The following is a 20,569-nucleotide window of genomic DNA, read 5'->3' as shown; positions in this document are numbered from 1 at the left end:
GTCAATGGTGTAAATTGCAACCTCCTGATTTATCCGTTGTGTCAACAGATGAATAGTATTCCATCAGTGAGAAAACTCCTGCACAATGAGTACCTTTCTTAGGAATTTTGTCCAGGCCTCATGGATTTTGTGGATAAAAAAGAAGACAATTTTGTTTTGTTGTTGTTGTTGTTGTTTTGGGTTTTGTTTTTTTTTTTTGCTATTTTATTTTTTATTTTTTTTTTTAATTTTGAAATTTTTTAATGTTACATTCAAAAAATGAGGTCCCCATATACCCCTCATCCCCCTTATCCCACTCCTCCCTCCATAACAACAACCTCCTCCATCATCATCATGAGACGTTCATTCCACTTGGTGAATACATCTCAGCACCGCTGCACCTCATGGTCAATCGTCCACACCACAGCCCACACTCTCCCACAGTCCACCCAGTGAGCTACGGGAGGACACACAATGTCCGGTAACTGTCCCTGCAGCACCACCCAGGATGACTCCAACCCCTGAAAATGCCCCCAATTCCAATGCTCACATTTGTTATAATGTTCTTAATAGCATCACATCTTCCTTATTCCAGTGGAGATTTCTGTTATGTGGATTTTCTGGGTAAAATGTTAAATATTAGACCACCCTTCTCATGCTATTATACTCTTAGTAAGTCTTTCCTCATTAACCAACTACTGTGCTATCCTGGCATGTGGAGTCTATGATTTTAATGTTAACCAAAGTAAAAAGCAATTAGGAAGATTTATTTACTGTAAAATATATTTTATTTATACAAGATAAAATATATTTATATAAATAACATATACTATAATGACTTTTGCATTATATGCTGTTTTGATTTATATCTTTGCTTTCCTACGTTAGTGTGGGACTTTGAGAATTGATTATACCTCTCTAACACTGTAAAAACTTGATTTTGATGATTGGTCTCTATTAACAATACAGTGATTTTATTATTAAAATTTTTGTAATGGTGTTTGAAGTACAGTATATGAACTTTTTGCCATATGGACTCATAAGAGTGTGTTCTGAAAATATGTATTTCATTTGAAAGAAAAATTCTTCTTTGACCTTGCTCTATGAGGCACTATGAGAATTCAATTGAGAATAGAAAACACTTTTCCTCATAACATGTCTAATTCATCATGAGATATTCTTCAGTTAAAATGGAAAATAGTTTAGACTATTTTTCAATACATTAAGAATTTTGGTGAAAAGAGTTCTCATTTTATTCACAACCTCATTTGAATTTATCTTCTTTTCTTCAGTGTACTATTAGTTTGATTGAAATAGTTTCATCAATTTCAGTAGAAAATTAAAAATCTTTTAATTTTAATGAGCTTATTTTAAGATGACACTTTAACTTAAGTGTAATTAAAATAAATTTATTAACTCTTTAGTTGCTTTTTAAAAATAATAGTTGCTTAAGTATAGTTAATTAAAATAAATAAGTGAAATGAAAAGTGAAAGTAGGCCTTTTGGATTGCCAAGTAAATATACAGTGGTGTTTTTGATTGTCATTTAAAAAAAAAAATCATCAGACTTAGTCTATGGGTAGGCCACAATTGTTTTGTTTGTCTTATTTTTTTAGGGTAATTATCCCCTGTGTACGTTAGACTTTGTGGATGATATAAGCTCATTTTATGGGTTCAGAAAAAAATTTCATTTAAAATTGCTGTTTAATGAAGTCACACTGAACATTCTTTCCATGTATTTTTTAAAGATTATCCCAGAAATTTGGGCCACCAATTCATTTAACAGTATTGCAAGCACTAAGATTTATAAATAAGTGTTTCATTCTTCTTATCTAATTTAACACTGCCCAGAAAACATATAAATATAGGTGGTAACCCTTTAAGGAAAAAATAATTGTAGAGTGAATTTGTGTTCTGGTTAGAGATTATTCCCCAGAAGAGATATATTAATAACTAGCTTGTCTAAGTCATTTCAGGGAGCCCTTCATTGAGAAGGATCATAATTGGCCAGGCTCATAACATGAAAATGGCCCCAAAGATCAAGGACAACAGATTCATTGACAGCTCTAGAAATTATGTAGACTCGTAGGAACACACCTTACTTGAAACACATAAATAGATAATAAAAGCATTTGCTTACTCACCTCTCTTGCTTAACAAGTCCAAAACTCATTTTGTCTTCAGAAATATTCTATTAATATGATGTTTGCAGCATCACTTCTGCACACTGAATGCTTCTTCTATCTCAAATACACAATCGCTTATTAATAACAATCAGAAGTTATTGATATTTAGCTTAATAAGATGGAAATTTTGAGGTATTTTGTTTGAAATGTCTCAAAAATATGAGAAAATATAAGGGACTTTCTTTACGTATCAGTATGTGAAAGGCCATATAGAGTAACTGTAAACCTTTATTTTATTATTCCTTTTGGAATATCTATTTTACAAGCAAGAAATAAGTAGTATGAGGTGAAAAATTCTTTTTAAATAATTTCTATGCTCTTGCCAAAAGAATATTTAAATACTTGAATTATAGAATGGCATGATTATTACTTTGTTTCTAGAAGATATAGCCATACTGCACATCACTTACTTTCAAAAATTAATGTAACAAAATAAAAAAAAATCCTTTTAATTTTTCTCCATAATTTCATGTGTTGCACAGATACTATTTCTAAAACAGTACAGGACAGCAACAATAAAGGGCCTGGTTTTCAAAAGAAACATAATTTACCCCAACACCAAAACAATTGTTTTGTTTTCTTTTTTGAGGACATTTCTTTAAAAATATTTGTTTCTAAATAATGGTAATAAGTAATTTTTAAAAGAATTGTTTAGAAATGGTTGGACTAGGTTGAGGCAATTAGAAACTATTGCTACTTGGAAAGCATTAAAAAACTAAAGACAAAACTTATGTGCATCAAAGAACATTATCAATAAAGTGAAAAGGCATCTCACAGAATGGGAGAAAATATTTGCAAATTGTATATCTGATAAGGAATCAATGTTCGGAGTATGTAAAGAACTCCTATAACTCAACAACAAAAACGCATAACCAACCCAATTTAAAAATTAGCAAAGGAATTGATATTTCTCTGAAGAATATATACAAATAGCCAATAAGTACATAAAAAATGATTAAACTCACTAGTCATTAGGGAAAGGCAAATTAAAAACCACAATGAAATGCCTCTTCACAGCCACTAATATGGCTATTATTTTTTAAAAAACACACAGAAAATAGGTGTCGCTGAGAATATGGAGAAATTGGACTCTTGTGCATTGTAAGATAGAATACAAAAACATGATACAGCCTCTGTAGAAAACAGTTGGGCAGGTCCACAAATATTTAAATGTAGAATTAATTATACATGACCCAATCCCACTCCTAGGTATATATCCAAAAGAATTGAAGAGTAGGAGTCAAACAGATGCATGTACACCAGTGTTCATAGCAGCATTATTCCCAATAGCTAAAAAATAGTAACAATCCAAGTGTCCATCAACAGATGTGTGGATAAACAAAATGTGGTATATACATGCAATAAAATATTGTTCAGCAATAAAAAGGAATAAAGTTCTGGTATATTATGTACAATATTGACAAACCTTGAAAATAGTATGTTAAGTGAAATAAGCAGACACAAAAGGACAAATAGTGCTTCCACTTACACGAAATAGTTCCAGTAGGCAAACTCATAGAGAAAGAAAGTAGATTAGAGGTTACCAGGGGTTGGGAGGAGGGAGGAATGAAGATTTATTACTTAGTGGACATAGAGTTTTTGTTTGGGTGTAGAAAATGGTGATGGTTGCACAACATTGTGAACGTAATTATGCCACTGGATTATACACTTAAAATGGTTAAAATGGCCAATTTCATATTATATGTATTTTGCTACATTTTTTAAAAAGATGAAATATATCTGGACTAAAAGGTGTACATAAGTGGAAAAATATTTAGTTTTCAAAAAAGTAAATAACTTTCTTGGGGACATATTGTATATATAAAGCGGGATATACTTTTAATTAAACAAATAGATTAATATGGCATGGCCTCCAGTGGTATCAGAAGTCCAAATTAATTGTACTAGCTTTGTAATACATTCTTTAGAGGATTTTAAGTCCCTTGAATCTGGTTTCCTTATTATGTTTTGGCTATTTAAAATTTTTAATTCCTATATCAAGGTCTTTTTTTTTTTTAAGGAATATTAATAAAATCTGCATAGTAGGTAAAGAATGGTGAAGATATATAGAGAATATTGTGAGAACCTAGATATTGAACAACTGCCTTACTCGTAGCATAAGTAATTTGGGGTTAACTTCTTAGACAAGGTGATGCCTATGCTGAGTTATAGCCAAGTGAAGGCAAAGTAGTATTTCAGAGATAGAGAACCTAGTGTGCAAAGAAACCTAGAGATGAGAAACAGTGTGTAGGAACTCACAAGTAATTAGCATCGCTGGAACCTAGTTTGAGGTGGGTCATGTCAAGAAATGAAGGATCTCACCTATCTTGATGAGGAACTTGGAATAGTTTTATAATTAAAGGGAGTCATTAAAGGTTTGGAGGCAGAAAAATACCCAATTAGCTGTGTTTTAGATCCATCACCAGTGGCAGTGGTGAGCATAGGATTGGAGGCAGACAGCTTATGGTGCTGATGCATTGGTTTGAGTCTGAGGCTGTGATAATACCTGAAATAGGACAGTGGAGAGAAGAAATTGAGTTTTTAAAATATTTATGAAATAAAATTGATAGGATGAAGTACATTAGAGTGAGAGAGAAAGGCAGCTTTGATGATGATTCTCAGATCTCTTAACTTAAAAAACTAGTTAGGTAACAAAAATCACTAAGATAGATGTGGCAGTTTGAAATTATTTTATGAATTCCAAAAGAGAAGTATTATGTTTTAAATAAATCCATTCCTGAAGTGTGTGAGACCCATTTTGACTGGATTACATCAGTGGGGTGTGATCCATGTTGAGTCTCAGCCTTCTTGCTGAGTCTGTTATAAAGGGAAACACAGAGACTCAGAGTTTGGGGGAGCTGGCATATTTGATTCTGCAATGTGAGAGGATTGCTTAAGCACAAAGCCTCAAGATCCTGGACCCCTGGAGAAGCTCAAGAGGAGACCAGCCCTCCTATATGCCTGGTAGCTTACAGCGTAACTTGGGAGAACAGCAGAACCACTGAGACTGATAGAGGAGACCCAGAAAGAGATGACTCCTATGCCTGGTTGCTCATAGCTGAGCTCCAAGAGATGGTAAATTCTGGACAGGAAGATAGAGAGACCTCCACAGAGATTGGTGGCCATCTTGCTTCACCATGTGGCAACTCTTATGGTGCCTTGAGTTGGACTTTTTTTTGCTTTGTAACTATGAGTTTTTACCTCTAATAAATACTCTTTATAAAAGCGAACAGATTTCTGGTACTTTGAATCAGCAGCCCTTTGGTAAACTAAAATAATAGAGAACATAAGAGCAGGAATTATTTTTGGAAAGAGGATGAGAAATTAATTTTGCACATGTTCACACTGGTGTTCTTTGGGACATCAGAGTTGGACTGGCATTGGGGTGGGGCTTATGAACAGTCAATTGGACATATATAAATCTGAAACTAAGGGAGAGGACAGTGCTGGGGACAGATTTGTTGGGCTTTTTTTGTTGTTTTTTGGTAGTTGGCAATTGAAATCAAGATAGTGGGTAAGGCCACCAAGGCAGCTGATATAGAGTGAGATGAGCAACTGCCTGAGAATGGAATCTTAGGAAATAACCAGCTTTAAAGGAGTTAATGGAGGAAACACAGAAGGAAGATTCAGAACCATATAAGTAAAAAACCAGAGAAATAGTGGGTGGGTCCTAGATGTCAACTCAATAGATTGTGGGGTGTGAGGGGTAGTGATTACCAACAGGAGCAGAGAGGTCCAGAAAGCCTGTTGTATTTAGCAGTTAGATGGTCATTGAGGGGCCTCAGTGAGAGCAATTTGTGGAGTGCTAGGGTGAGAACAGATGGTAGAAACTGCAGATATGGAAAATGTGAGGCTGGTACTAAGCGTAGCCATGAGTCTGAACATTGTCTTCATCATCCTTGATATCAGCTTGCCTTTTAGTCATTTCTCTCTGTCTCATTAAGGTGAAATGAAGCATGATCAGATGATGCCCAGGTAATGACTTGAGCAATATAACAGACTGACGCCCTATAGAGTCGGTGATTGAATAGACCGTCTCCAAAATCTCCAGAAAATCATCAACTTTATAATTGCTGACATCATCCTTTGACTTGTCAGCCCAAATCACAGATGAGCTACTTATTGACATAGTGGCTCACATCTCGTGAACATGCATGCGATGTCTTGGCAGTGGGCCACACATCTGTACTCCCATGCTGCACTCAGCCTGCAGGCTTATTGATGCATGGTATACTGATCACTGCTTGGCTTTCAGGACAAATACTTAATTGTGATTAAAATCTTGTGATTTTTGAGTCCAGATTTATTAAGCTCTTCTATCGTGGGCTGCTCTCAACAGTAGAGGCTAGTCTTCCTGTAGGAGCCTGTTCTGTCCTCTAACAAAATTGATATGCCCTTCTCCAACTCACTCCTTACTCCTGGGAATGATAGATTCCAGTTCTGTCATTTCCCTAACACTCCTTCCCCCCTACCCCCATTTCTTCAGTTTAACTGAAACCTACAAACTTTTGCTTGTCCTTTTTATCATCTCTGTCAGCCCCGCTGCTGACTTTACCTCCTTCCCTATCCAGTCCAGGCCCCAGGGTTCATTATTTCCCTTCCCTCTTGTCTATATGCTCTGCCTACCTAGCAAAGCCCTAACCCCAGCTCCACCCAGCTTCTCATGGCCTGGACCTTCCCACAGCCCTGCAGACTGCTCGTGCCTCTCCATATCCAAAGTCTCCAGAGTCTCCAAGCTCGGCTGACTGTTCACTGCTGCCTGCAAATCCTATTTGTATCCTTCAGTTTGCTGTGTTTTCCCACAACAGATGTGTCAAATCCACTCTACTTTGTTTAATCCACTAGTTTGTTCATGTTTCCTGGCCAGTAAATGTTGATTGATTCTGAATCTTAGTGTAAAGTAGACTTTTGAAGGCAGTGTGTTAAAATACGTGCTTCTTAAGGTGCAGTCATCATTTGACATGTAAAAGACTATTGAAATTTACATAGGCTTAGCCTAAATAGATTATTTTGTGAAAAATCATAAACAGTGAAATAATGGGATCTCCAAAAATGTTTCATATCATACATCTTTTATGTATGGATACACACAAAACTTTCTGCTGTTAGCCAGACTACCATGTCTTCTATTTTCTAAGGCTAAGGGAACTTTAGGACTTATTTTCAGAATTTCCTCACAAAGTTTCCCTTGGAAACTTAATAGAAATAATGAGAGAAGGCGGTATGTTTTAGTCAGGGCTCTTGGTTGCAAGCAACTGACTGTGGCTGTGTTAAGGAGAAAAGAACAGTTAAGTTAAATAAATGTCCCAGAGACTTAAATCTTCTGGCTGTTCATATGCTGGTTAAGTCCTGAATCTCAGCAGAGTCAACCAACTCTCTAGTTTAGGACAACTAACAAAAAGGATAAGAGTTGTAGGTACTTGCAAGCAAGACAGTTCCATCCACCTGCCCCATGGAATCTAAGCCCCCTCTCTATCGGAAGCAGAGAGGGCATCACCATCCCCAAATCCTCAAGACTGAGGAATGAACAAGCATAAGGGGAGAATACAACTATGGACTAAAGTAGACTTATTATTATTCTAGTAATGGAAGAACTTTAAAATTGATATAAAGGTGGCCACCAAAGGTTCTGAGGGGAAGGAAAGGGAAGAATAGGAGGAATGTGGGACATTTGGGGGACATTAGAATTGCTCTGCATGACATTGCAATGATGGATAAGGCCATTATACATTTTGTCAAAATCTGTAAAATGGCATAGTGCAAAGTATAGACCATAATGTGAACTATAGACCATGGTTAGTAACAGTGCTTCAATATATGTCCATCACTTGGAACAAATGTACCACACTAATGAAAGATATTGTTAATGGGGGAAAGTGTGGGAGGGAGGGAGGGTAGGGTATATGGGAATCCCCTGTATTTCTATGTAACATCCATGTAATCTGAAGTCTTTAATTTAAAAAAAACTGTATTAAAAGGATGTTGGGGAGCTCACAGAATCTCTAAGAGGGCTGGATGACTGGGCTGTGAGTTGAAACATCATCCAGAGCCCTACCACGTATGTTCTGGTGAAGCCTCCATTGCTGTCCTGTCTGAATTTTGGACATTGCCGCTGAAAGTGATGCCATCATTGTCTGAGGAAATGAGGCAAAAATCTCACTGGCCATATCTGAGTGGATGGTGGCCATGTCTGAATGGATGGTGGCCATGTCTCTTTGCCTTACTAGTTTCCAACTCAGAGAGCAGAGTGGATGCTTCTGACAGGCAGAGCTAGTCATATGCCAATGCTCTTGCTGCAAAGGAGACTGGGAAAGTAAGTATATTGTATTCTCGGCATGTATGACGGGAGGAGGCTGCGCCTTACAAGCTGGGTGTTACTCAACATCGGAAGGGGTGCTAGTAGTTAGTAGAACAACAACAACAACAACAAAAAATAAAAATGAAAGACCATTACTTTTTTGGTTCATTATATATTATTACTACAGCCCAAATTCCTATAGACTTAATTTGATATCTAAACAAGCTCATTTGATGCTAAAAAGTCCAAGATTATAGGTTTGATTTCCTTTACTGTTTTTTAATGCTAGTTACCTTTTCTTCCATAACCTTACTCAGCAGTCTCACAAATTATTTCTCTGATACCAAGAAAAATCAGGAGAAAGGGGATATACACCACACTGATGAAGGATGTTGCTAATGTGGGTAAATGTGGGAGGTGTGGGGAGTGGGGCATATGAGAATCTATAACATTTATGTAATTGAAGTATGTTTTAAAAAATTTAAAAAGTGGAAAAAAAACACTATGTAGATTACTCATTGCAAAACCATCTTGACCTTAGGAAAAAAAATTCAGATTCTAGACCTTGCTGATGTGGAGTTAGTTTTTCATAAATTGCTAATGTACATAACTAATAATTTAAGGTGACTGGATAAAATTTATTACTGAAGTTAATAATTTTACCTTACTATCTTCAATTTTTAAAACCTTATGAAATGTTTGAAAAGGAAGTTAACATAAATTATAATTCCAGTAATTAATGCCAACAATTCTAACACTGTAGGATGTCTTCCTGAGCTCAATAATGTGTTAAAAATCATTGTAGATTCATGAGTCTTGAGTTTTATTCCTAAGGATTCATACATACCAGGACTTTCTCAGTTCTCTGTAATGAACTGTTTAGTGGTTATAAACTTTGACTAATTGCCCTTTCAAAAAAGTAGGTTAAAACCAGACTCAAAAGGTTCTGAATACAATTCAAGCTGGTAGCATGTTGTTTTATAAAATATAGAAATAAATACAATTCTAATAATTCACAAAACAGTTATACTATTTTACTTTTTACCCCCAAGAGGTATATATTTATCTAAATAATGCTATTATTATTTTTTATTAAAACTAGCCCATAAATGTAGCACCACTGAGAAGCTAGATTAATAGTTTGAACCCTGGATCTACCACTTAATCATCATAGAACCAAGGAAAAATTACTTGATATTTCTGGCCCTCAGTTTCTCATTATTGCTTAAAGTAAATGAATTAATGTAAGAAGAGCTCTTAGAACAATACCTAACTTCTGGCAGAAAGTCAGTAAATGTTAGCAAATTATCTCAAGAATTTGTTCATCTATTTAAATTTTTTTTTTTATTTTGACATAATTTCAGACATACAGAAAAGTCACAAGAATATCCTACTATTTGTATACCCTTCATCTAGGCTTCCCAAATATTAATATTTTACCACATTTGCTTTATCCTTGATTCTGTGTGTATGTGTGTGTTACTTTGTTCTATTTTTAACCATTTGAGAATATATTCCAAACATGATGCCTTTTTACCCTTAAATATTTCAGTCTATGTTTCTGAAAAACAAAACATCTTACATATTCACAGTACAATTATCAAGATCAGAAAACTGTCATTGATACAGCACTGTTATCTAATCTACAGAACTGATTCCAATTTTTCCAATTGTCCCAATAATGTCCTTTATAACAAAAGAAAATCCTGAATCGTACATTTCATTCTGTTGCCGTATCTCTTTAGTCTTCTTTAATCTAGAACAGACCCTCAGGGGTTTTTTGTTTGTTTGTTGTTGTTATTGTTTGACTTTCAAGACCTTGATGTTTTTTAAAATGATAAAGTTGCTTTGATAGTATAGGGGATTCCCATATAACCTACCCTCAGCTCTCCCACACTTTTCCCTAATCTTACATTTGTGTGATACATATATCACAATTGATGAACCCATATTTAAGCATTGCTACTAACCAAGGTCTGTATTTTACATTATGGTTTATACTTTGCACTGTACAGTTTTATAGGTTTTGACAAAACATATAATGGCCTCTATCTGCCTTTGCAATATCACAGAACAATTCCAATGCCCTGAAAATGTCCTATGTTCCACCTATTCTTCCCTCACCCTATACTCAGAACTTCTGGTAACCACTATCTTTCTATCAGGGTTATGTGTTCTTCCATTACTACAATAATAGTAAGTCTCCTTTGGTCCATGGTTGCATTTCCCCCCTTAGGTTTATGTTTGTTCATTCCTCAATCTTGAGAATTTTGGGATGATGATGCCTGCTATACTTCAAGTTGAGAAGGGGCTTAGATCTTATGGGGCAGAAAGAATGAACTGTTTTGCCTGTAGTTGTAGATACTTTTTTTGTTTTGGGGGATGGGAGTTGTCCATCATCATCATTTTGTTAGTTTTCTTGGGCAAGTCTGATGAACTGGAGAATAGGTATTGGCTGCAACTCTGCTGAGATTCAGAACTCAGCCAGCATTTGAATAGTCCAGATTGAAGTCTCTGGGACATATATTTAATGGGTATAGTGCTAATTATAGGTTTAAATAAAAGGAGTAGAAGAATTGTGAGTAGGAAAATTATAAACGAGTCTAACTCTGTTATATTGGGGAAATAGATTATCATATATTCCAAGATAAGGGCCACCAACAGGATGCTGATTCCATGGGGTTGTGTGCATTGCCCACAGTGTCTGGACATCTCTAGAGCCCTTGGGAGCACCCCGTTTGAGGCTGTATTTACTGTGGCAGTTAGTGAGATCTGCCTGAGATGTACATAAGCGTAACCTCTGATGAACTTCCAACTCACTTTGAAACCCCTTATCCACAAAAACTCTTTTGTATTTAATGTTTCCCCCTTTTGGTCAAGGTCTTTTTCCAAATGCATTGCTGGTTGGTGCTTGATAGTAATCCCTCGGTGTCAGGGAGACTCATGCCTGGCAGTCATGTTCCATGTTGGGGGGAAAGTAGTGAGTTTATCTGCTGCGTTTGGCTAAGAGATAGGCCACATTTGAGTAATGAGGTTTTCAGGAGGTAAGTCTTAGATATTAGTTATTATTAGGCTAAGTTTCAATTTTACAGGAATAAGATTAATAATACAAGCATCAATATTGAAGGCTTGACATACTGGCCTGTTTTACTAGGCACTCCCTATATACTCCAGAGATTTTTGCTTCTCTATTTGAGAATGTGGCCGGACTCCCCAATGTAATATTTTGTTGGTTAATACATGTGTCTCCAGCCACTGAGAAAATAGTCTATGACAACATGAACTCATTCATATTCCATAGACATCATGCCTCAGGTGTATCCCTCCTCACAATTCTCTCCCCACACACACACCCTGCACCAGTGACACTCCCTTATCATAGATCCCGAAAGAACATTCTCCTTACCTTGACATTTTTGATGAGTACAGGCCCATTATTTTATAAAATGTTCTTCAATTTGGGTTTGTCTGAAGTTTCCTCAGATTCATCATACATTTTTAACAAGAATACTATAGAAATGATGCCATAGCCTTCTCATTGTAATAAACCAAAAACCACATGGTGTTTGTTCCATTACTGGTGCTATTAACTTTGATCAGGTGGGCAGATTATGTCTACTGGGTTTTGCAACTGTAAATTTACAGTTTACCATTTTTCCCTTTGTAATTAATCTCCCAATAGGGAGATACTTTGAGACTGTATACATATTCCTTTTATTCCACAAACTTTCACCCACTAATTTTTTGTTTTCCTTTAAGTTTCATTGAATTATATCATACATACATGCACATACATTAACAAGTATATAGTAAAAGTTATGGCCTTACAAAACGAACATGCATATTACCATACAAGGCTCCCATACATCTCTCCACCACCAACACCTTGCACTGTTGTGAAACATTTGTTACAAACTATGAAAGAGCATTGCTAAAATATTACTACTATAGCCCATATCTTATATTTTTACCCACTAGTTTTGGCATTCATTGATTATTATAATATTATATGGTTGTCAAATGTGATTTCTAATTCCACCATTTCCTCTAGTTATTGTTTGATTTTCTATTGAAACACTTTCCCTTTCTACTATTTATTTATTTATATCAGTATAGTTTCAGGGATTCTTATTTTTATTTAATGGGTCATAATCTATCAATATAATTATTTTGATGCTCAAATTCTCCCCAGTTTGGCCAGTAGATGATCCCTCAAGCTGGATCCGAGCATGTTTGTCATGTCTCCTTCATTCTTTGAGCATTTCTTACATTCTGGCCCAAGATGCTTTAGACTTATTTTGTATTTAGGTTGCCCCTGCCCTGGGATCAGTCATTTCTCCAAGAATGCTGAGCTACGTTTTTAAGTAGAGGAAGGAATCTTGTACCTTATGCTGACTTTCTATAAAATATTTATTTCTGTAAATAATTTATACAGATGAAACTTAGAAGTTTCTCAAAAATGTTAGCACCACTTTAAAATTAATTCATCCTCTAATTCACTAAGTGAATTGTGTGTTTCAGACTTGCTGGTTCCAATAGAAAAGTTTTGAGGCTAGGTAATCATGAAGAATATGCTCTTAATCTGATGTTATATTGCAGAATAGATGGGAAAAACAAAAGACAAGTTAAGAAACTTTGAAATAATTGAATCTAAGGCAGTAGAAGTACAGATAGAAAAGAATGATATGAAAGTAACTTGAAGGAAGAAATTATTTTAGTTGGTTGAATCAGGATCATTAGAAAAACAGGGAAACTCTGAGAGAAATAAGAAATTGCCAATTTTTATGAGGGGGAAAAACTAAAAATCATCTGCAAATAGAAATGCAAAGAAAAAAAAGGTTTGGTGATACTGAAATTTTTATTCAACTAGTATTTTTCATCTGTGGTTGATTCAAAGCCATAGAATTACTCCATAGTTTTTTAGACAAAACAATATGCTTGAAAAGTAATAATTAAGGGCCATATAATGTCATAATTGTTAGACACATCTTGAATTTCCTAACACTGTTAGAAATATATATTTGGTAGTAGCTTCAATTTTCATAGTTTCCAAAAAGTTGTTTTGGTTTAATATGCTCTATTATAATCAACCACATTATCAGTCTTATATCAAGTCTCTGAACTGAGACCCAGATTCCTGTTTGATTTGAAATGCATGACTCTTTTTGGCATTTGGTAGTGAAAAATTTGTTTCCAAGTGTAGCATTTGATTCTTTTGGTGTTATTAAAATTCACTTTCCACTCCCCACATTTAAAACAGTTGTTGTTAACTTCAACTCTGTCTTAAGAAGAAACCGTCAGAAATGTAGAACTTAACTGCAAAAGATCTTTAAATCACCAATAATTGTGACCAAGACATTCTTTGCCATATCTTGGGAAATAAAGGTAGAAAGTATCTAGATCCAAACATTCCACCAGAAGTGAGAATGAGTTTTTTATTTATTTATTTTTAAAGAGACTTAAATTTCACAAACGTCCCATTAAAAATATAGGAGATTTCCATATGCCCCACTCCCCACACCTCCCACATTTTCCTACATTAACATCCTTCATTAGTGAGGTACATTCATTGCAATTGATGAACACATTTTGGAGCATTGCCACTAAGCGTGGATTAAAGTTTACCGTGTAGTTTGTTTACACTCTCTCCCACCCAATTCTGTAGTTTATGGCAAGATATATAATGGCCTGCATCTGTTGTTGCAATGCCATTCAGGGCAATTCCCAGGTCCTGAAAACATCCCCGCATTACACCTGTTTTCCCCTTCTCCCTGGCCCCGGAACCTCCAGTGGCCACTGCCTCCACATCACTGATATAATCTCTTCCATTGCCAGAATCACAACAAGTCTGTAGTAGAAAACCGGTAAGTCTGCTTTAGACCATAGTTCATTCCCCAGTCCTGAGGATTCTGGGATGGTGATGTCCTCTCCACCTGTAATTGAGACGGGGCTGTGATCCCATGGGGCCGACGGATGGGACTCTCTTGCTTGCAGTTATAGACTCTCTCAGTTCCTTGATATGGTAGTTGTCCATCATCACCTCCTTGTTAGTTGTCCTGGGTGAGACCAATGAACTGGAGAGTAGGTGTTGCAACTCTGTTGAGATCCAGGGCCCAACTGGCACATGGACGGCCCAAAGATTTAAGTCTCTTGGATGTACACATACCAAGGCTAGGACTAATTATAGGTTCATATAGAAGGACAAAAAAGGCATATGTAGGGAAAACACAACTGAGTCCAACTCCATCACACTGGGAAGCATAGGAGAATGAGTGTTTTAAACAGATATTTTGCCATTTCATTAATTTTTACAATTAAACATATTTCATTCTTAATCTCAAACCAGATCATCATTCTTTGTGAGAATAGTAAGACACAGATTTCATATCTCTCTAGCTCTTATCTCATCAGGTTTTCTGAACTGGCGTGAACCATCTGAGGACTAAACCTCATTTTATCCATAGGATATCAAGTGCATTTGTTCATTTGTTTGTTAATAGGTTAATATGTGGACTTCTTAATTAAAATCCATTGATATTTATTACATGAAATAGTATATTAACCATATAATATATTGGAATAGTGCTGGGTGACTGTCATAATTTCTGCTGCTACAGTTTATAAAAAGGAAAATAAACTCATTCTTTTTATTGGGAAAGAAGATTTCATGTTATCTGTATTTGCAGACTTTCTGGCTCATATGCTGGAGGAATCCTTGCTGCGGGGGTGTTTTCATTTTCTCGTCTAACATGGCAGTGGTCCATTGCAGCAGAGGTTTTCAGCTTAAACAATCTGTTTGTAGGGCTGCTTATGGCTCTTACTGTACATTTTGAGGAGGCTGCAACTGCAAAAGAGAGATCAAAGGTAACCTATTTTGATCAAAGTGAAATAATTTTTTATTTTAATCTTTAGACAAATGATATATTTCTTTTTAACTTTGGTTTCGATATTACCAAGGTAATCTAGGTATGTTGGAAGAGAAAATGATCTCAGTTCTTTCATTGTGAGTGGAAGCACATAGGCATTATAAAACATGGGACTGTTTCCTTCTCAGAGCTGAAAAGTTTTGTGGGCAGTGAAGGGATTGTCAAATCCCCTGTGAGTCTTGTAAGAAAGATAGGCTTGTTGGTTAATTCAACCATCATTTGTGTGTCAGCAGAAGCTAACAAACTCTAGACTGGCCACTTTAAATTATATACCATAAGGTACATTGACTTACACCCTAATTGCAAAAAAGATCAAATTTGTATTTTTCTTTAACAGTATCAAATGTAAAAACAAAGTAGTCCAGAAGAAATTATAATGAATTCTAAGTTAACCACTACCATCAAAATCATTTGAAGTGAGAAGGAGCTCTGTCTTCTAAGAGCTTACAGTGCACATGCTGGAAAATACCAAATCATCTTAGTGTAGGCAGCCTTGTGTCATTAAAGTATATAAAAACAAAAGAACATCACAATTTATCTATAGTTCTCACCAACAGATCAGTGGTGCTATTAGAGTGTATTCTTTTGTTTAAAATAACATTTTCTGTTTGTGAAAAGGATACATGTACAAAAAATAAAAAACACCACCCAGAGATAGATTTCTAAAGGGAAGCTAAATTTCATCAATTTAATAGGAGAAAAGTAAAACACAAAGAATTATTGAACTTCAGTTACATATTTGACTTGATAAGAAGTACATAAAGTCCTATTAAAAGTAAGTTTGTTGGGAAACAGATGTGGCTCAAATGATAAGACCTCCGGCTTCCAAATGGGAGGACATGGGTTCGATCCCTGGGGCCTCCTGGTCAAAAAGAAGAAGAGAAAGTGTGCTTGTGCAGCGAGCTAGTGCCCATGTGGCGAGCCAAGTGCCCATGCAATGAGCTGAGTGCCTGCGTGGTAAGCTGAGTACTCACATGGCGAGCCAGATGCCTGTGCAGGTGCCTGCACAGTGAGCCAAGTGCCCACACAAGTGCCCACACGGTGAGCCAAGTGTCCATGTGAGTGCCCGCATGGTGAGCCTTGTGTCCATGCGAATGCCTACCTAGTGAGCCAAGTGCCTACACGGTAAGCTGAGTGCCTGCATGGCAAACTGAGTGCCATGTGAGTGCTCCTGTGGTTAGCTGAGTGCCCACATGAGTGTCTATGTGGTGAGCAGTGCCTGTGCAGCAAGCCAGTGCCCGTGTAGTGAACTGAGTGCCCATGTGGCGAGCTGAGAACCCACACAGCAAGCCAAGTGCCCATGCGGTGAGCCATTGCCCAGGCAAGTGAGCCATGCAGCAAGATCATGATGCAACAAAAGAAAGACAAAGGGGAGAGTCAAGGTGAAGTGCAGTAGAAATCAGAAACTGAGGTGGTGCAATTGACAGAGAAACTCTCTCCACATCAGAGTCCCCAGGATCAAATCCCAGTGAATCCTAGAGGAGAAAGAAGAGAACAGAAGACAGAAAAAAAGAGATACCAGGATCACATACCAAATGGACACAGACAGCAAAAACAGCAGGGTGGGGGAGGGGGAGGGGTTGTTGAAGTTACAGGAATCCAAACAGTCTGTATTTACTTAAAAATTAGATATAGAAACTTTAATAATTAAATAGATTGAAAGACAAAAAAAAAAAACAGTTTGGGGAAGCCAATAGGGCTCAGGCGAATGGGCTCCCACCTACCACATGGGAGGTCACTGGTTTGGGTCCCAGTGCTTCCTAAAGAAGACTGTAAGCTGGTGCAATGAGCAAGTATGGTGAGCTGACACAATAAGAGACACAAGAAGAAAAAACATAATGAGAGATACAACAAAGCAGGGAGCAGTGCCTCCTAAAGAATATAGCAAACTGACATGACAGGTGGGCATAGCAAGCTGATGCAACAAGATGATGCAACAAGAGACGCAGGGAGGAAGAACATAATGAAAGACACAACAAAGCAGGGAGTGAAGGTGGCTCAAGCAATTCGGCATCTCCCTCCCACATCAAATGTCGCATGTTCGGCTTCTGGTGCATCCTAAAGAAACAAGGAAGACGAACAGACACAGCAAGTGCAAACAACAAGGGGGCAGGGAGAAATTAATCTTTAAAAAAAAAAAAGTAAGTTTGAAGACAGTCATTTAAAGCCAAACTGCAGTGCTTTAATGAGAATGAAAAATGTTAGTAAAACTAATGGTGATAAATATCAGTGCCTATTAAAGCATGATTGCTTTTGCCTAAGAGGTTGATTTTAACCTTACCTGTGGTACATGCACTTGGTTTTAATACAAAGAATGACTTTTTTACTATTATGCTTACTTAGAATTTTAGGTGAATTTTTAACTTAGATAATTTTTCTTTTATTTATTTTCAGATAGCTAAAACTGGTGCCTTCTGCTGTGGCCTTAGCTTATGTAATCAGCACACAATAGTCCTCTATATTTTGTGCATAATACCCTGGATCCTCTTTCGACTTTTAAAAGAGAAGGTAGGTTTTTAAACTTGGTAGGAATGAAAATTTATAATATTTTATTCAGGTCCAATATAACATTTGTGGCATCAGAAAACTTGGGACTTTTATGTAAAGCACAAATAACCTTAGGCCCTAGCAACACTGAAAAAATTGGGATTTACAGCAATTATGCAGTATTGATTGCAGTGGCATATGGCCCATTCCATAATTTTCTTAAAGTGATTCTAAAGAGTACCTCGATGAAAATAGGGTAAAAGGACTTAACAGTAATAGCAATATTTTCCTATGCATTCTAAGACAAAAGATGGAATACAAATAATACTTCATTTATTCCTTCAGTCGTTAAATGCCTACTCTGTGCCATATACTGCTTTAGGTGCTGGAGACACAGCTCTCAATAAAACAGACAATTTCCCTGCTATTGTGAACTAAATAATAAAAATCTCTGGTAAATAACATCCTGGTTTTTTTCTGAACAAATTTCCCTAGAATTAAAAATGATTAATTTTAGTTTCTTCCTTCTCTGCAAGGAAAAGTGATTGTTAAATTAAGATGGTGGTATAAAGCAAGGTATGAAAATTACTTTGTCATGGCTTTGGGAGACATAGGTAAGGAGATGGCAGAGAGTTGAGTTAGAAAAGATGGATGCCCTTTATTCTGTCAGTCATCCTCCTAGAGGTTAAAATAATCTCTACACAAGGTCAATGCCGGAACCATTATTCTTACTTTATTTATTGTTTTTTTTAATTTGTGAATTACACCTCAGCTACATTTAGTTGTTGTTTTGTCATTAATACTCAGCTATAATCAGAATTATAATAAAATTATTGTTTAGAAATAATCATCCCAAAGCTTTAGATAACTATGTGTTCATGTTTTGTTTCTTAGCTTCTTGGCAACAATGCAAAAAAGGTAGTGTGGAAGTCATAAAATTCTTATTATGCGATAAAAATAAAAGGAAAAAAATGTAACAGTTGACAGGAAAGATAAAAGTTTTCTTGGAACTGAATTCTCTTAAGTCAACCATGTAAGTCCTTATGTAAGGTATATTGAATTGCATAGTGGGCAATGTCTTGAATAGTGATTTTATCGAGTATACAGAGTTTTTAGATAGTGCTTTTAAAGAGTATATGTTCTTATATAAATCTTGATTTTTAAAATGGTGGTATAATAAAAAATATAAGTAAGTGAACACTTTTCTACAGAATACAAAACGGAGGAGGCTCCAATATTTTTCTTGTCAACCAGGTGGATGCAGAGATAGGGGCTAGATGGCAATGTATCCCATATCTGTTCTTGCTTTGATATCAGTTGTCTTAGCCAGGCTTCAGACTTGAACAGAACGGAGAGGTGCATTCTCTGGCAGGACCCTGGAAGGCAAGTATTTTGTGTTAGGTGATTGAAAGGAGAGTCATATGTTTTGCATACAATATGCAGGACTTGGGGTTGATCGTTTAGGAGCCTGGACTGGGGGCCTGTTTGCCCTGGACTGAGGTGAGGTGCTGATGAAGGATGGTATTTTGGGAGCCATGACTGTTCAACGAACCTTTCATTTGTCTTCTTTTAGATAGCAAAGTCTAGAAAACAAGATCTTCCAATGAAGGGTGATGTTGAATCTGACAGGTTAGGTGATTTGAGGCAGAGCTAATAGTCCTGATGCCAGCTCCTACCCCCAAATAATTTTGATTAAATTAATGTGGGGTGACTCTAGTGAGTAGCTAGGGCTAAGAGCCACTCTCCTGGACTCTCTTTAAAGCACTCATATAATTATCTCCCTGTTTATTACCCACACAAAAGGAAAATTCTGTAGCACCTACATCCTACCATTTCAAATTCAACTTTATAATGTGCAGAAACTGCCAAAATACATTTATTTTAATACCACTTTTTAAGAATAGCAGAGGCTTATTGTTAGATTAGTTTTTCTTACACTCTTTTCATGCCATTATTTTTATGCATTTCATTTCCACTATAGAAATCTCAAGTGAAATCAGTACTATAATAAGAACACTCCATTTTCAATTAAGAATGTTTATTGAAAATGCTAATATAAATCAACTGCTTGTTCTACTTCTGGTGAATGTGAACCTTGGTTCTGTATTCATTCTCATGTATGAATTTATCTTTTTTGGAAAGGAAAACTTGGCCATTTCCAACTACAATATTTGTAATTGATGCCCTTTCTCAACAACTAAAGTGACCAAAATTTGGATCTTTCTAGTATACTAGAATTCATATTCTTTTGAGCTTAGTCCTTATAAAGCTTTGTAGATATTATCATTTGTTTTAGAAATGAGCAGATAACCTTATGTGGGGAATAAGATACATTCCCAAATAAGGTATATGAGCCAATATTGTTATATACTGCAACAAATTCCTTTTCTCCATGTTAAATGAGGGGGAAAAGAGCATTTGAATGAGCTTGGGGGTTATGTAAAAGCAAGCTTAATTTATGCTAAACCTGTCCATGAAATATCCAAAACTCTCCTTGAAAAAATCATATTTTCAACATATAATCATAATAGAATATGTGATTGAAGTCTACTGATGACAGTAATGAAATGGATTGGTATTAGAACAATATTTGGGGCATATTCAACATTAGCCGAATAACCCATAATCACTTCCAAGTAAGTTATCTCAGCCATGCAATGATGCATGTCATGACATGGTTTTAAATGTAAGAGA

At 36.1% G+C, this 20,569-nt stretch overlaps 1 protein-coding gene across 5 annotated transcripts in view; it reads left to right on the top strand.

Annotated features, from left to right (window-relative positions):
• Positions 1-20,569, top strand: part of TMEM260 (transmembrane protein 260) — a 73,133-nt gene that overhangs the window by 13,208 nt on the left and 39,356 nt on the right. For all 5 annotated transcript variants that reach the window (XM_058293380.2, XM_058293379.2, XM_058293378.2 and 2 more), the window contains exons 4-5: positions 15,149-15,326; positions 17,783-17,896. In XM_058293380.2, coding sequence (XP_058149363.1) covers positions 15,149-15,326; positions 17,783-17,896 — 292 coding nt within the window. The remainder of the gene's footprint in view (positions 1-15,148; positions 15,327-17,782; positions 17,897-20,569) is intronic.

The sequence above is a fragment of the Dasypus novemcinctus genome, chromosome 3 (assembly GCF_030445035.2).
Source record: "Dasypus novemcinctus isolate mDasNov1 chromosome 3, mDasNov1.1.hap2, whole genome shotgun sequence".
Taxonomy (NCBI): Eukaryota; Metazoa; Chordata; class Mammalia; order Cingulata; family Dasypodidae; genus Dasypus; species Dasypus novemcinctus.
This window is presented reverse-complemented; position numbering and strand designations above follow the sequence as displayed.